Source organism: Pteropus alecto, unplaced genomic scaffold (genome assembly GCF_000325575.1).
Source record: "Pteropus alecto unplaced genomic scaffold, ASM32557v1 scaffold34, whole genome shotgun sequence".
NCBI lineage: Eukaryota > Metazoa > Chordata > Mammalia > Chiroptera > Pteropodidae > Pteropus > Pteropus alecto.
The window spans coordinates 3,820,567-3,839,184 of NW_006435763.1; the positions used below are offsets into that span (position 1 = coordinate 3,820,567).

The 18,618-nt window shown below is 43.6% G+C and overlaps 1 protein-coding gene and 1 long non-coding RNA gene across 10 annotated transcripts in view; one reads left to right on the forward strand and one right to left on the reverse strand.

Annotated features, from left to right (window-relative positions):
* The window catches only part of MKL2 (MKL1/myocardin like 2), a 180,394-nt gene extending 168,772 nt beyond the window's left edge, over positions 1-11,622 (forward strand). For 6 of the 9 annotated variants that reach the window (XM_025046089.1, XM_025046090.1, XM_025046091.1 and 3 more), the window contains 2 exons: positions 3,753-3,903; positions 5,979-11,622. In XM_025046089.1, coding sequence (XP_024901857.1) covers positions 3,753-3,903; positions 5,979-6,511 — 684 coding nt within the window. In that variant the 3' untranslated portion in view covers positions 6,512-11,622. The remainder of the gene's footprint in view (positions 1-3,752; positions 3,904-5,978) is intronic. The other 3 variants (XM_015588607.2, XM_006910897.3, XM_025046095.1) reach the window with 2 other exon arrangements.
* The window catches only part of LOC112479122, a 37,432-nt gene that overhangs the window by 1,585 nt on the left and 17,229 nt on the right, over positions 1-18,618 (reverse strand). The window lies entirely within an intron of this gene.

The following is an 18,618-nucleotide window of genomic DNA, read 5'->3' on the forward strand; positions in this document are numbered from 1 at the left end:
AAACACAGGAGTGACTATGTTCAGATGTTTTATTACTATCCACTAGGCTGCTGGGAGCACTAAGAAGGCTGAAGCTTTCTTATTAAAAGATGACCATTTCTGCCAGCACCAAGCAGCTTTTAAAAAGTTAACACACATGTCAAAAATGGATCATGTCTGAAGGAAAAGGGAAGAAAAAAACTTCATTTCCTTTCTGGATGACAGTGACAGTCACATTTAGAAAAAATTAGTGATCAGCTCTAGAGGAAGACTCTACCCCCATGTGGTGCTATTTATTCATGTGTTTGTAGATGAGAGGCCAACTGCTTCCCCTACCCCCTGTTCCTGGGGGGACCCTAAATCTCTTAGTATACTGTTATGACTATTGGTAACATACCGCAGCTGTCTCCCCGGATGTAAACAGATAATTTCAGGACCTCGGGGAAAGAATTTGTGGCTGTGATTCATTGGTGCTAATGAGACAAGACAGCATGCTCTCATTGGTGAGAGGCTGAAACCCAAATTCCATCCTGTGCATGCCTTTTCTTGCAGACACTCTATAAAAGAAATTACTTGCAAATATGGTTGTCAAAGCCCCCATGCTCAAGGATGAGCGTCTGGCCTACAATTTTTAGCTCACTTTTTCTTTCTGAAATAAGGAGAATAGGGGACACTTTAGATTTCTGGCTTGCCTTTGATGGGATGGGCCAAATGCACAGTCCATACTGGTCCACAGACAGGAACTCCCTCGTTTATGAATGATGGGAAATGGGTGCCAAGACGTTTTATTACCACAGTTTGGTATGTGCTTTTTACCCACACTTGGCTACAACGTGATGAGCATGGACAGATGTGCCTCAGGAATAAAGATGTCTGTCTGGCTTGGACCTGACCTCGATGGCCAGATGCTCATAGAACCTTGTGAACCACCCAAGTTTCTTGCATGTCAGGAGCTGAAAGAGACAACTTTGCTCATGAACTTTCAGGCATCTCTGTTGGGACCCTGACTAATGCAAGAATGGGTTTTCCTCGGTGTTTTGGCCCTTAACCAAAATCTCATAGCACCTCTCCCTAACGACAAGATGCCTTCCACAAGCTCGTGTGCAGCTTGTCTCCCTGGGCCTCTGAGAAGCTGAGTCCAGAACCTCCATGTTCAGACGGACGCTCACGTCCCCATAGGATGAGAGACAGAAGCATTGTCTGTAGTGCGCTCAGTGAATGAGGAGTGCATTCCTTCTGGACAAGTGCAGATTCCCCACTTTAGACTTCGGTTATAAAATTAAATTTTGCTTTTTTAGTTCCTTTTAAATAAGTTGATAATTTTAATAATTTTTTTCTCCTGGTTTTTTAAATTTCTTTCTGCATATCTAAAACTCACCTCTGGCTACTAAGTCAATATCTGTGCCTCAACTGACAAGATTCCTCAGTAATAGAGATACTTGGAATGCATGTAATGAATGTTCTAGAATCACTGGATGGAGAATAACTGAGTGAACATGCATATGATGCAGTGCCACACTTTAGCCATTGCAGTATTAGCCATTGACTAATTATCAGTACACACATAATAAAAAATGCAACTTAGACTTCCGGTCAAGTTGGCAGAATAAACGCTGCACTCGCCTCCTCCCATGATCGCATTAAAATTATAACTAAATTATAGAGCAATCCACCTGGAGAACCACATGAAGACTAACTGAACAGAAGTCCTTTAACGACATACAGAAGAAACCACATTGAGACTGGTAGGAGGGGCAGAAATACGAAACGTGTGGTGGTTGAGAATTGAGAAGGATCCTTGACTGCAGAGGTTCCCCCTGAGGAATGAGGGGGTTCCAGACAAATACTGGGCACCATAGCCTGGGGCACTGGTGCTAGGAAGAGGCTTCCCCACAACATTGGGACAGAAGCATGGTACTAGCATGAAAACAGACACACAGATCAATGGAACAGAATACACATCCCAGAAATAAACCCAGGCCTACATGGTCCATCTATAACAAAGGAGGCAAAAATATACAATCAAGTAAAGTAGTCTCTTCAATAAACAATGCTGGGAAAACTGAACAGATAAATGAAACTAGGCCACTTTCTTACATCATATACAAGAATAAACTCAAAATGGATTAAAGACTTAAATGTAAGACCCCGGACCATAAAACTCCTAGAAGAAAACAACATCACTCTTAGTAATATTTCTTTGGCTTTGTCTCCTTGGGCAAGGGAACAAAAAAAAAAATGAGACTACATCAAATCAAAATATTTTTGCATAGCAAAGGAGACCATCAACAAAATGAGAAAACCTACTGAAGGAGTAAATATTCGCCAATGAAACATCTGATAAAGGTTAATATCCAAAATATAGAAGGAACTCATATAACACCAAAAATAATCCAGTTAAAAAATGGGCAGAGGACCTGAATAGACATTTCTCCAAAGAGGACATACAGATGGCCAACAGACATGAAAAGATACTCACCATCAATAATCATCAGGGAAATGCAAATGAAAACCACAGTGAGAGATCACCTCACACCTGTCAGAAGGGCTGTCATCAATAAATCAAAGAACAGGTGTTGTTGAGGATGTAGAGAAAAGGGATCCCTCGTGCACTGCTGGTGGGACTATGAATTGGTGCAGCCACTAAGGAAACAGTGTGGAGGTTCCTCAAAAAATTAAAAATAGAACTAGCACATGACCAAGCAATTCCACTTCTGAGTCTATCTGAAAAAAAAAATCCAAACTAATTTGAAAAGACATACGTACCCCTGTGTTCAGTGCAGCGCTATTTACAATAGCCAAGACATGGAAGCAACCTAAGTGCCCATCAACAGTGTGTTCATAAACAGATCAATGGATAAAGTAGTAGTACATACAGTGGAATATTCCCCAGCCATAAAAAAGAATGAAATCTTGCCATTTGAGGCAAAGTGGTTGGACTTAGAGGGTATTATGTTAAGTGAAATGAGTCAGACAGAGAAGGACAAAACCCATATCATTTCACTTACATGTAGAATCTAAAAAACAAAATAAACAAACTGATAGATGCAGAGAACAAAGTGATGGTTGCCAGATGGGAGGGGAGTTGGAGGACGGGTGAGAAAGGGGAAGGGATGAAGAAGTACGAACTGCCAGATACAAAAACAGTCACGGGGTGCAGCATAGGGAATACAGTCAACATTGTAGTAACTATGTATGGTGGCAGGTGGTGATCACCCCGTAAGTTACATACATGTCTAATCACTGTGTTGCACACCTGAAACTAATATGTCAAGTGTAACTGAAAAATAATTTTTAAATACAGCCAATTCTGTATTTACCCAAGAGAAAAGAAAGCATATGTCTATACAAAGATGTATACACCAATGTTTACAACAACTGTATTCATAATAGCCAAAAACTAGAAACAACCCAAACAAACTGGTATTTTCCTACAAAGAAAAACTTCTCAGCAACGAAAAGGAATGAACTATTCCTAAGGTATACAATATGACATGGATAAATCTCAAAATTATGTTGAGTAAAAGAAGCCACTACCACCACCCTCCAAAAAAGTACATACTGTATGAAATTTACATAAACCTTTAGAAAACAAACTAATGTATAGTGAAAGCAAGCAAAGCAGCGGGTCGCCGGGGATGAGGTCAGTCTCATCACAAAGGAACGTGAGGAAACCAGGAGCGATGGCTGTGCTGCCTGCGTTTTGCTCATAGTTTTCTGAGCGTGTATATGTCGACACTTATAACAAAACCGCATAGTTCAGGTAAGTACAGTCCCGTGTGGCAGGTACTCAGGGAAACGGGAGAGATGCGGCCGGAGCACCCCCGCCGTGTGAGCGCGCCTCACCCGCCCCTCTGTCACAGGTGTCCAGCGCGCACAGCCAGCAGATGGACGACCTCTTCGACATCCTCATTAAGAGCGGAGGTAGGTCGAACGCCAGCCACGCTGGACCCCTCGCCTCTTACCACGGGTTTACGACCGTCTTCTAATCCTAACTGAATTTACTGTTTTAAAATCTGTTAAATTCAGGCCATTGAAACAACTTACTTACAAGTGGAGGAAAAGCCATTGTTTCTGGTTAAAATTGTAAGGTAATGTTAGGTTTATCCATGGATATAAACCTGCTGAAAAACATAAACCATCTCAAAATAGCCAAGTAGAATTAGAATTAAATTTCACATTGAAAAACTTCAAAACTTGTTCCATATGCTCCATATCAGTCCTTGAGATGGGGTAAAAAACATTGCAACTCATGTGTTATTTTTGTAACAGCCAAGCTGCCTGGCTCGGGTGCCGGTGACCTTATTAATATTCAAAGCCAAGTCCAAAATACTTTCTACATATAATTGAAAATCTTATTTTACAAGGGATAAAGGGATATAAACCACAAAAAAAAAATCAACAATGTGTCCCTCAGCTTACATATCTTTAAAAATAAGTATAAAATCAGTACTTTAAAAATTCAAATGCTATTTTGGAATATTTTAAAGTATTCTTAAATTTCCCTAATGAAGATTTTTATTCGGATTTTTAAATAGTTATCAAAATTTCTTGATTCATACCAGGTACTGTTTGATTTTGAGGTTAATGATCTTGTCATAATGTTTGGTATAACAGAAAATTCTTGATTGACTACAGACCTACATGTGCCAATAGCAGTTTTTTTGCTAAGAACTATGTAAGCCTTGCAAAATAATTTAAACTCATGATTTATCTAAACTATAGAAATTAGAGAAATAGACATTCAATGCCCTGAATTTAAGATTTTAAAAAATGCCTTTTACCAAAGTGAATGAAAATAAAGACTTCTTAAAATGATTAAAAAGAGTAATTTTTACAGCCTAAACTTAGAAATTAAAATGTGACAGTGATCAAATAATTGAGTTATTTTCTAAAAGGAATAATTTTTTATGGCTAAGTCTCCAGTGAGTATTTTTCCATCTTATTGTAAACTGATACCAGTAACGATGAGAACAGAGGTTTACATAGTGGATGATAGACTTCTAAGATTGCACTTTCAGCTTTCAAAACAATCCAGAGATGACCACAGAGCACGAAAAGTAACGTGAACTGTCCTAAAACGCGCGCGGTGCTCGCAGCTGACAGTTCACACAGAGGAATCACATCTTCGGCTTTCCCTCACCTGCTTACGCTGCCCGTCACTTAGCTGTAAGAGCTTTCGGTCATTAAGTCCATTTCCTAGTGTAGGCACATGTAAATAAAACCAAGTCAGAAAGATAACGCCATTCAAATGTGTGTGGCCAAGTGAACACTTATCTGCAGCCGACGGTCCACTCATTTGCTACTTGATCTGGCAAGGAATATAACACATCATTAATGCTTATTAAGGCATTACCAAACCCTCAAGATTTTATATGAACTCGAAAAACAAGACCAAAAAAGTGAGAAAAATGAGGTCAAAAAGAGCCATGTGTTAGCTTTAATTCAGAAATGAATTAAATAAGATGGCATTATGTCTTTTTGGAAATGTATACAGAATACACATGGCTAACCTGCTACAGAGTTTGACTATAATGATAAAAAAGAAAAAAATACGATTGTAGCTTTCCCAATAGGAAGGATGCCGTTCCCGTGTGCACACAGCCAGGACGCACATGTCCACGGTCACGCCCAGGGCAGTGCTGCTGCGACCGCAGGTCTGTGGTGCACAGTGAGACACTAGCCTCCCCGTAAGCCCAGGACCCAAGGATTAAATAACCCAGGACACCGACTCCTACCTAGTGGGAAGTCGCTGCTTTGATGCTTACTCTTACTAAAAATTGAAAGCACATCAGAATGTTCTACACATAAATGTTTACCTACTTAACTGAAATGACCCATCACCCTAAATGTCACCAGGGACCCACAGCATTCTCTTCCTGCACTTAAGACAGGCTGTAAGTCATAGCAAAGAGCAAAATAACTGTCTTAGCAATTAATAAGAATTTTTGAATAGTAGTAAGTCTTTACTTACTAATTACTTCTGTTATTTTACACAGAGATTTCCCTCCCTATAAAGGAAGAGCCTTCTCCTATTTCCAAAATGAGACCAGTGACAGCCAGCATCACCACAATGCCAGTCAACACCGTGGTGTCCCGGCCACCACCCCAAGTCCAAATGGCACCACCCATGTCCTTAGAACCTATGAGCAGTTTATGTGCCAGCTTAGAGAACCAGCTAGAAGCTTTCCTGGATGGAACTCTACCTTCAGCCAGTGAGATCCCTCCACTGCAGAGCAGCAGTGCGGACAGAGAGCCCTTCCCGCTGGCGGACGACCTCCAGGACGACCTGCTGAGTCACTCCGGCGCGCTGGACCGTTCTCACTCGCCCATGGAAACGACCGAGGCCCAGTTCGCCGCGAGCACGCCCTGTCTGTCACTCGACCTCTCCGACGCGCACCTGGACAACATGGAGTGGCTGGACCTCACCGTGCCCAGCGCGGCGGGGCTCGCGCCTCTCGGCACCGCCGCCCCGGGTATGTTCTCTGCGGACTTTCTGGACCCCCAGGACCTGCCGCTGCCATGGGACTAGTGTGGACTCCCCGTCTCAGAGGTCACGGGGCTCAGGGAGATAAAGATGATTCTGAAAGGTCACTTTTTAGAGACAGAGCCACAGCTGCATTGTCGCAATTAAAATATGTTCTCACAGAAAGGACAGATAGGTGGTCACAGCCCGGAAACCAAGCTTGGCAGCATTTCACTGCATCCAGCAGTGAATGTCCGCAGTTGAGTGCGGCACAGGGCCTTCTGCAAACTCACTCCTCAAAGACAACGCATCTGTTTCTCCAGACTTCAGCAACGAACGGATTGTGTCTTAGGTGAAAACAAAGAAGGCCGTGTGCGCAGGGTAAGACAGGATTCTCTGGTGTCAGCCACACACACACCCGTGGCCACGCTAAGGCCCTGAACAAGAGGGGGACAGGTCCACTCAGAAAAGAACGCCGGTGACAGGGAGGTGAGAGGCCACCACACACAGATTTCCCACACTCAGCCTGAGCACAGCCCAGGACGCCGTGGGGTCAGAGGCAGCGGCGCCAGCCAGGCGACGGCTTCCGGCTGACGGCTTTGGTTCCATTCAGAAACCAGTGTAATTTTTTCCTCTTGTAGTTTATTTTGTGATTTTTGAAATCTTAGATTTCCAAATTGAAATGGAAGCTCTTTCAGCATAACCAGACAATGTCTAGAAAATGCTGTCATAAACAATCCACTGATAACACTGAAAATTCTATGAGCAGCCCCCTGGGTTGATTAGATCGATTTAATGTATAAACTAGATATTTGTACGCACACTCGGAAGTTGTGGTTTGTCCAGCCTGCGTTGGGTAAGGAATTGGGTATCCGTCCAGCAGCCCTACTTCTTTAACAACTCGACTGTTTCTCGAGTACTTGAGCCACGCGTGTCTCCATGTTTAAAGAACCGCTGACTGACTTTCAGGTAACCAGACGCATCTCAAAGAACCAAGAAAAGGCTTCAGTGTAAAACATCTTTCTGAGCTGGTGAGCTGCAGAATGGAAACCAGGGAGAAGTGTTTCTTCCGCAGGATGCTCCCGCACGGTTACAGGCTAGACTGTCACCAGGGCGGCCTCCAGTCCCCAGCTCCGTTCTGGCTGTCCTCTCCTCTGTCGCTGATCCCGGTCATCGTTTTACAGGCTTGTAACTGGATGCAGTACCCAAGCTCTTGCTAATTATCAAGCCGGAGATTGAAAAACTGGAGGTTTATTAGTTTTTATATAGACTAAAAGTTATCAAATATTTGTTGAGTAGTTTCTTAAGAATTTTCTAAAATGCCAACTATCACAAGATTTCCAAGATGATTTCTAGCTCATCGTTTAAATACATGACAAAATGTACATAACTGAAAAAACCTGAAATCTACCAAAAAGTGTGGAGGTTTTTATTAAATAACATTATTGTGCTTTCCACCTCACTTGTGTAAACCCTAGGACCAGGCTGCTTTCTCCAGGTCATTAAACGGTGACTTCCCACAGTGACATGCAAGAGGCAGCCTGACCCATTATTCAAGAAGAATTGTGAATCATTTCTGGGTTTGTGTTCTGCCTAAGAGCTGATCTTACTTCAAATTTTTATTGCCGCTTGTAAATTTCACTACAGGTAAGAAAAGACCGTTTTTCCAGAATTCGGTTGCTGAACACTGGGGCCCCTCTGCCAGCTGGCACGTCCATGTCCCGATGTGAAAGCCTCTGCTGGTCCAGGGCAGAGACAGGTACCCTGTGTGCTCTGTGCTGAGTAGTTAGGTGCTTCGAGCTTGGTCGTCTGACCTTGGGATCCAGTCACCCATTACCCAGACCACTACCACCGGACCAAGCTCGGCAGGAGCCTTCGCCCTCGTGGGCGGAATGTGCATCCTGGCGTCAGCTCCTTTCAGAAGGGCCCGTCCCCAAGGGGCAGGGCTGCTGCCTTAGGAAGGTGCTTTTCTCAAGGGAGGTCTTAGCGATGGGTTTTTGTCTAGAGCTTATCTGGTCCATACCTGGACTCTGAGCATCATCTTCACTCAGATTCACATGGCTGCTTAGCGCCAATATCAGTGGGCCTGTAGGAGGCAAGTGAACAGCTAGTGAATAACTTGGATGCTTGCTGGATAACCCTCTGCTTCCATCTTTCCAAACTCTGTGCACAGGCCATTTGCTAGCCCTCAACTCCCCTTACTGCTTTTTTAAATTAGAGTTTAGAAGCTGCCACAGGCAGGCCGTTCTCCAACACACACCTCAGCGCAGAAAATGCCCCTCATCAGCCTGCTCTTTGACTGTGTTGCTGACATGCCCACTTCATGTGTGTTCAAACTTTTATGTGGTAGCATCTCCTTAAAAGGCAGAGTCTCTGGTTTCCAAGTCAACCAGCACCCACTCGCACTGGTCCGCTGGGCAGCAGGCTGGGCATCTGTGCCACTCTCCAGGGTCCTGGCTACATGCTCCAGGTCAGACAGAGGACGCAGACCAGGTGTAGCCTGTGACGTGACCAAGGTGACATGGTAACCAAGGCCCCTCTGACCTGACTCGGTGTGCTTCGCGGTAACTGCAGTGGGAACGGTGTTTACTAAGAGGATGACTGCTGTCGGTGGCAGTGAGCCTCGTGGACTTTCAAGCCCAGGCCAGAACAGTGGCTGGGCTGTCGGTGCACGTGCGTGTGGTTTAGAGGCGGCTGTTGTACGCCATCGTGCAGGATAGCGTGTTGCCAACTTCTAGAAGCGTGTCATCTCACAACCAGCCTCACTTCCCTAACTACTCCCGAAGCACAGTAGTCTGCAGCTCACGCTCCTCGTAGACGTAGGTATCCGGTCAGACCTCTGGGGCGGGGGGCGGGGGGGGACAGAAAGTTACTCCAAAGCTTCTACGAAGTCTGTGAGAGTCCAGGGTATGTGGTCAGCTTGTACATTTCAGCAAAGCGCGTGCTAGCAAACCCCTGCACAGGCTCGTGGTCCCCTTCTAGTTCTTCCTGAAATGTGAGGTCCACTGTCCAGCGCCCGCCACTCAGCTGTACATAGACGTGCTCTGGATCTGTGAGGTTTCTTGCTCAGATACTATTTGTGTTTGTTTTATATGAATATTTTTATAATACTAAAGAGATCTTATTTAAACTTCCTTTCAAACTGCACGGCCCTGTGACCCGCGTGAGTGACACTTCCGTAAGTGCTGTTAAGGGTGGTGGCAAAGGCGGTCTGCTGCTGCCTCCAAGTTGCCACCTGTTGCAACGAAGTCGCATAATCAGACAGCGCCAGCGAACTGTGCGGTCGGCGGACACCGAGTGCTGTGTGAGGAGCATGTCACCCATTCTGTCACCAAAGCTGACGCAGGCTTCCTCTCCCTTCAACCCCAGATCATTCCAGGCCCCAGGGCTTCAGAGCCCTTTCAGAATTCCCAGGCCGAAACCGGCCAGCACAGCTGACAAAACTGCTGTCCCCACAAGTGGTTGGGACAGTCCCTTTACGTCTACAAACAGACCCGGCCTTGGAGAAGCGGTCAGGCGCTGTGGCAGGGTCGGTGCACCCGCACCCGAGCTGCGGTCAGCCGGGGGAGCGCGCGGCACCACCGGGGGCTCAAGAGCGTTAGGGAGAGCAGTTGTGGGTGTCCACCAGCACACGGGTCCCTCATCCACATTCGCAGACAGCCCTACGTCTTCGCCTTCCGTCACTGCAAACGAGAGCCCTGGCTACAGGCAGTAATGCAGCAGAACACCAGACCGCCCGCTGCCTAGAGGCCACAGAATTCGCCCAGATTATCGAAAAACATTAACTGGAAGGTCAGGTTTATCTCGGAACACCGCTGGAGTGCAGCCGTGTATCTGGAGAGCATCCTAACTGCGTTTCAGCGCTTTTAAGTGGCTTCAGTCAAAACTGGAAAATCACATTTCAGATGTAGTAATTCTTTTTCAAACTTTCGATCTCTTGCTCAGCGGTCTTTCCGGGCTCCATTGTTATGTGTGAGGTGGCCGTCTGCATGGCAATGAGCGGGTCTGTGTGTTTTCCCCGTTCGCCCTTTCTTCAGTGTTTGAGGAAAATATCCTTGCGAGGGGTTTCTACCAGAAATCTTTGGTTTGAGGCCTGTAGTTCAAAAAGCTGCACATGTTTACAGAAGCTCTCTTACCCTCCACGCAAACACACTGCTCTGTGAATCATTACTGAAAAATGTCACCATTTTGTGACAACAGGATGGCATCTCAGATCTACAAGGTGCTGTCTGGAGTCAGATAAAACCTGTCATTGGTGGTATCGACGCTGCTGTCGTGTTTAACAGAGCTTTGTGCCAACACTAAGACAAAGCTTTAACAAAGGTCACAGACTCACTGAGACTCGTACCAATTACCTCTATGTTACGCTCTAAGAAAACTTGCTGATTTGGTCGGAGGAGGAAGCATTTGGGAAAGGGTTTAGTATCTACCCAAAGTACTTAACCTCAAGTAACCAGTAGTAATGCAAACTCGCTTTAAAGGAACCAAAGGCATTGCCAAGTATTTGCCAAAAGGAGGCACTTTTTATTTAAAATTTGAGACTAACGAGATCTCAAAAATCAGTCCCACAAAGGTATTATCCATTTTAGGTTATAATTTTCACAAAGATGTAGATATTTCTCTATTGTTTTGATGTAAAAGAGTATATAGATTTGTTTTGCTGGTTTAGGAATAGTACATATTTCGTAGCTAATACAAAGTTTTTTCCTTGCCACGTACAAGTCAGTTTTCCTCTCCTGCCTGCAACAGAAATGCAGCGTGATCGGTGTTTCTCTTCTCATTTTCATCGTCGCATTATGTCCTAGCATCTCACTTTATGAAAAAAAGGAGAAAGATACCAATCTACAGAGCCCTGCTTAGTAAAGCACCCGTTTAAGAAAAAAAATTATGGCAATCGGGGGTCCATTCATGTATTGCCTTTATGTTGTTTTTTAAAAGAAAACCATGATGCCTTTGTATTTGCTGTTTGCACCCCTGAAATCAATTCCATGCCACGTTGAACGCCGTCCATTTTGCACATGTACTGTACATAGGTAATGCATACTGTATTTTTATATGTGTGCACATTTATCATCAGATCTTTTGTACATAGTGGCAGTATTGTAGCTGATCGGAAAATGTTTGATATCTCAGCAATTTTGCATTTTTGTGTCTCAAATAAAAAACATTTTGATGTACTACAAGTCTCTCTGTGCAAAGGAAAGACCGCGGGTGGGTCGGGGGAGGGGTCCATTGGAGATGGGCGGGGCGGGGCGGGTTTGGGGGGGGGCGCCACCTTCAAAACACACCTCACGCAGACAGTCGCCAGACGGAACAAGTGGACTCGTCAAGGTGGGCTCTGTAGATCATACGTCAGCTGCACCACTCTTCCCCAGGACCACAAGATACAGAATAGAACCAGGGACTAGCTGAACTTGAACATGACGAGATTTACACCAAAATCATGTTCACTCTTCCACGATCCTAAGGAGACACTGAACCAAAGACGTGACAGACGGGTGTTCCCCGGGGGTCGGCACACGCTGACAGCAATAACCGCACCACCACCAAAATTCCTGACAGACCCAGATAATCCTTCGACTTAGCCAAGTTTCAAAAGCAGCTATTTATAGAGCATGCAAGATTGTTTTTCTTTAGAATTCACTACTGTTCTAGTAAGATGGCGTTTACTTTTCAACCCAAAAGCCCACGGTTACAGTAGAGTTTTGAGAACAGCATTATATTTTCCTCCTTGCTTTGACGAAATAAAATAATGAGTAAACTTGACTGACAACCATAACTTTCACATAAATACTTGTTTATGGAAATGAGCAGCATACCAACCACAGAGAGAGAAAAGATCACTAATTGCCTACATACAGTAAAAGCTTCCGTACCCATGACACTTAGAGACCAAGAGAGCAACCTCAACGGACCAGTCGGTAGATGGTGCTTTCCAGGCGCTAAAGCATTTGTAACCTCACAGGTCTGCTGAGATCCTGCCCTTGGGGACAGAAAACGGTGCTGGCGGGATCGCAGAGAGGGACGGAGCTGGGAGCTTTAGAGAAGGCACGTGGAAGACAGAGGAGGGGCACGCAGAGAAAACAGCTTGGGTCAAGTCCAAGTTAACGAGAGATGCTGGCCAAGGTGAGGCCCTGCTCCGTGCCAGGCCGCGGGCCAGGTGCTGCAGTGTGGCTGCCAGACAGTCCATGCAGGCCACAGTCTGGAAAAGTAGGAGACGGCTGGGCATTCAAGGGCCCCAGTCCTCGAAGGCCTTAAATCTTCTGTAGGTAATTGTTTCATTTGGGTAACACAGGGCCTTTGGAAGCTTTTCAGATATTGGACACAGTCATTATTTAGCATCTTTATCCTCCTCGACAGCAGCGGTCCCCAACCTGGCACCAGGGACCAGTGCTCCTATGAGCATCTAATGCCTGACGATCTGAGGTGGGGCTGAGGCGCTGATGCTAGTGCTGAGAGTGGCTGCAGATACAGACGAAGCTTCGCTCGCTGGCCCGCCGCTCACCTGCTCCTGCTGTGCGGCCCAGTTCCTAACAGGCCACGGACCGGTACCAGCCTGTGGCCCCAGGGTTGGGGACCCCTCCTCTACAGCCCATTTGCTTTAGAAACAAGGTGAACACCAAAGCATTGGTAAACTCAAACACACCCACACACTTCGGGATGGCTGAAACGAATGGCAGCCAGGCCACATTACAATAAAACGCCAGCATGGAACCAAGAGAAGACCAACTTCAAGACAGATGAAAACTACGCATCATCAACAACTTCTGGTGTCACACGATCCTCCTGAAGACTTCCCAAGTCACCTAGTGACAAATCCTTCCACATAAACAGCATATTAACTTTCAGAAAGAAGCCTCATCCTGACATCCTGGCTCTCTCTCCTACTAATTTTTATGACAAGTTATTAAAACTAAGCCCACACTGTATAATTAAACAAAAAACAAACACATCACCTTGTTGACTTCCCCTCTTGGATGTGACTGTGTGTCAGAGCATTCCAGGAGGGGAACCACTGCCCAAAGGCCCTGCACAGACAGGAGACTCAAAAACATCCAACACCTGAAGGCAGTAAATGCTGGCGTCCTGTCCAGGACTCAGGCCCGACTGGCTGTGAGGCGGGGCTTTTACCTGACGACAGCTGAGAGTTTAAGGCCTTCCCGTCAGAGGCTCGACTGCAGGCCTTGGACAGCTGTGCTGTGTTTTCCCTCCCACACTGGACGGGCTCCACGCCACGCTAAGCAGAACGGCAAACAAAGCTGTCTGTACATGAAATTCTCTAAACAGAGTGAGGTTACGGTGGTTTTGTTACAAGACTCATTTAAGCATTATAAAAGGTCTGCAAAGCTGTTTAAACAAGCATTCGTATTTTCTTTACTTAACTCATGTCTGCCAAGCAACCTGGAAAGTTGGCCAGGGCATCGCATTCACTAGAGATGCAGAAGCTACAATAGGGAGACCGAAAAAAAAAGAGGGGGTGCGCTACGACCAAATGCTTCACCCTATACTCCTGGCACACAGTGCCAGGGAACGGGAATGCACTTGGAGACAGGATGACAATGGCAGCAAACGTGAAATGCTGCTAGATGCCAGGCCCTGCGCCAAACACTTCATATGCATAGCCCCATGTAGCTGTAAGTCTATGAGCTAGGAATTCATGATCCCCATTGTACAGATGTGGCAACTAAGGACAGAGAGAAAATGACTTGCCTGCAATTATAAAGGAAGCAGAGCGTGGATCTGAGACCAAGTGACAACCATCTGCAGATCACTTTGTAGCTCACAGCAAGTGGCCCCAGACAGGGCCCAGGCAGCAGCTGACCCTGGCCTGTACCAGAGCCCCTCCCAAGAGGCCCCAGAACCAGCATACCCTTGGCCAGCTTCAGACCACACCACAGCACCGCTGAACCACTTCCACAAACGACAGCCAAAAGGCAGACTCGGCAGGCACCAGCGCCCCGCTAAAGTGAACCCTGCTCCGTGGGGTCGGCCCCTGCACAGCCGCTCCTCCACTGCCGTCACGGCCAGTCCTCAGCCAGTCTGCACAGACTGACTGACCCTCCCACTGAGTGCCAACAGCAATCGAGGCGCAACTTCAAAGGAGGGCACTCACACCCCACACAAGGGACACCTTGGAGCACCCAGCTCAGGTGACTACAGAGACTGTGGCACTGGGCCCCACAGCACACCTACTACCTAAAGCCACCCTATCAAGACCAGGAGTCCTAGCAGCCCTACCTAATACACAGAAACAGATACAGGGAGGCAGCCAAATGGAGACACAAAGAAATATGTCCCAAAGGAAAGAACAAAATTCCAGAGAAAGAACTAAAAATGGAGACAAGCAATCTACCAGATGCAGAGTTCAAAACACTAATTATAAGGATGCTCAATGATCTCAGTGAGAATTTCAACAAAGAGGACACATAAAAATGGAAATAGAAAACAAAAAAGAACCAGTCAGAAATGAAGAATAACTCAAATGAAGAATAATTAGAGGGAATCAACAGTAGATTAGATGAAGCTGAGGGTCGTATCAGCAGTTTAGAAGATAAGGTAGCGGAAAACACCCAAACGGAATAGCAAAAAAGAAAAAGGAATCCCCCCCACCCCGCAAAAAATGAGGGTAGTTTAAAGTGCCTTGGGGTACCAATATCAACCGTACCAACATTCTCATCATAGGGGTACCAGAAAGAGAAGAGAGAGAGCAAGGAATTGAAAACCTATTTCAAAACTTAATGACTGAAAAATTCCGTAACCTGGTAAAGGAAATAGACATACAAGCCCAGGAAGCACAGAATTCCAAACAAGATGAACCCAAAGAGGCCCACGCCAAGACACATCATAACTAAAATGCCAAAGGTTAAAGACAAAGAATCTTAAACACAGCAAGAGAAAAAGTTAGCTACCTACGAGCAAGTTCCCATAAGACTGGTAGCTAATGTAGCACAGAAACTTTGCAGGCCAGAAGGGATTGGCACAAAATATTCAAAGTGATTAAAAGTAAGGACCTACAACCAAGATTACTCTACCCAGCAAGGCTGTCATTTAAAATCAAAAGATAGAAAAAGCTTCTCAGACAAGAAGCTAAAGGAGTTCGTCACCGCCAAGCCAGGATTACAGGAAATGTTGGAGAGACTTCTTTAAGAGGAGGAGGAAAAAGAGGAAAGAGAAGGAAAAGATCAAAAATATGAATAAAATGGCAATAACTACATATCTACCAAGAATTATTATGAATGTAAATGCAGTAAATGCTCCAATCAAAAGACATATGGTGGCTGATGGACAAGAAAACAAGACCCTAACATCCACTGCCTGAACTGACTGAAAGTAAAAGAATGGAAAAAGATATGTTATGAAAATGGAAAATTTTTTAAAACCTAGGGTAGCAAAGTTTATACCAGACAAAATAGACTTTAAAACAAAGGCTATATAGCAAGAAACAAAGGATGACCCAGTAATTCTACTTCTGGGTATTTATCCAAAGAAATCCAAAACACTAATTCAAAAAGACAATATGCACCCCTATGTTCACTGCAGCTATTTACAATAGCCAAGATGTGGAAGCAACCTAAGTGCCCATCAACAGCTAAACGGTTACAGGAACGGCATACATATACAATGGAATATTATTCAGCCATAAAAAATGAAATATCACCATCTACAACAACATGGATGGACCTACAGGGTATCGTGCTAAGTGAAATAAGTCAGACAGAGAAAGACAAATACCATAGGATTTCACTTATACTTGGAATCTAAAAAATGAAATAAATGAACAAACAAAACAGAAACTTGGATACAGAGAATATTTTGACGATGGCCAGATGGGAGGGGTGTGGGGGGCTGAGTGAAAAAGGGGACGAAAGAGATCAAGAAGTACAAATTGGTAGTTACAAAATAGTCATGGGGATGTAAAGTTCAGCATAGGGAACAGAGTCAATAACATTGTAATAACTGCATGGTGTCAGATGGGGACTAGATTCATCAGGGTAATCACTTCGTAAGTCATACAAATATTTAATCACTATGTCTAATCACCTGCAACTAATATAATATTGTATGTCAAATGCAGTTGAAGAGTAAAAATTTATTTTAAAAAATAAAAATAAATAAATGTAACCAGAAAATACAACAAAAATGCTGTATATTTTTCTACGTATAAATATATAAAGTATAAATATGTGGGTGGTAAAGACACCTGTCAATGTCGAGATTCACGATACTTCTGGAAAGAAAAGGAATTGGACGTGGAGGTTGTAAAGCAGGCTTCAATTAATACTGAACATTTATCTCTTTAATTTCATCTATGCTTTATTCCCTTAATAATGCTATAGCCATCTAGAAAAATACTAACATTTATTTACTGGCAGTGAATTTCTTTATTCTCCCCATTCTTTTCTGTGAGTTGGAACCATTTCATGTAAAAAAAGATTAGTTTAAATGTAAAAAGAATTACAAGAGAATATAACTGCATGCCAATAAATTAGTCAACTAAGAAAAAACAGGTAAATTCCTAGAACAACAAACTACCAAACATTGACTCAAGAACAGAAAATTTGCCTAGACTTATAGCAAGTAAAGAAATTGAATTAGTAGTTCAAAAAACTACCAACAAAGAAGAGCCCAGCTCCAGATGACATCACTGGTGAATTCTACCAAATATTTAAAAAAGAATTAACACCAATTTTTCCACAAACTCTTTGAAAAAATAGAATAGGAAAGAACACTTCCCAACTCATTCAATTAGGCCAGTATTATCCTGATGCCAACACCACAAGAAAAAAAAAAAAAGAAGACCTATGTTTCTAATGGATATACAAACAAAAATCCTAAACAAAATTCTATCAAACCAAATCCAGCAACATATAAAAAGTATACACTGTGACCAAGTGGAATTTATCTCAGGAACACAGAGTTGATCTGAATATCAACGTAGCACACTATATCAACAGACTAAAGCTCAAAAGCTACACAATCATCCCCACAGTTGCAGGAAAAGAATTTGACAAATTCAACACCCCTTCATCAAATCATAAACCTGTAGAAGATACACAAAAGATAAAGGAATCAAAGCATATTGCAACCAAAAAAAAAAAAATCACAAAAGAAGGAACAAAATAAGTATATAACATTCAGAAAACAATGAACAAAATAGGAACAGTAAGTCCTTATTTATCAATAATATTTTGAAATTAAATGGATTAAATTTTCCAAGTCCAACGACACAGAGAGGCTGAATGCAGCATAAAAACAAGATCGAACAATCTTCTGCCTACAAGAGCCTCACTTCCGTGTTCAGGACACACACAGGCTGAAAGCAGAAGGATGGAAAAAGACATTCTGTACAACTGATAACAAAAAGAGCGAGAGAACTATATTTAGATCAGATAAAACGGGCGTTTAGTCAAAATCTGTCAGGAGACAGAAGATCACTGTATAATGATAAAGGAGTCGATTCATCAATAGGATATAACGACTGCAAATATATACGTACCCAACACTGGAGCACCTGAATATACAAAGGAAATATTAACAGAACTGAAGAAAGAAAGAAAAAGCAATACAATAATAGCAGGTGACTTCACTACCCCACTTTCAGCAATGGATAGATTATCCAGACGGAAAATAAGAGAACTGTGGATATAACATTACAAACCAAATGAACCTATCGCCTATCAGACATATAAAGAGCATCCTGCTCAATAGCACTGGATAAGAACACACGTCCTTCTCAAGTGGACACAAAACACTCTCCAGGACAGATCATCTGCTGGGCCATAAAACAAGACTTAACAAATTTAAGTAGACTGAATTCATATCAGTGACCTCTTCCAACCACAGTGGCATGAAATGAGAAATCAGTAACAGGAGGAAAATTAGAAAATTCAAAAATATGTGGCAATTAAACATACTCCTGAACACCAATGGGTCAAAGAAGAAATCAAGAGAGAAAAAGTATCCTGAAATAAACAGAAATGGAAACATAGCACACCCAAACATATGGGATACAGCTAAAGCAGTTCTAATGCCCACATTAAGAAATAAATGCCTTCATTAAGAAAAATGAAAAATTTCAAATAAACAACCTAACTTTATATCTCAAAAAAAAAAGAACAAATTCAGAAAAAGCAAAAAAGCAAGCACAAAATTAGCAGAAGGACATAATAAAG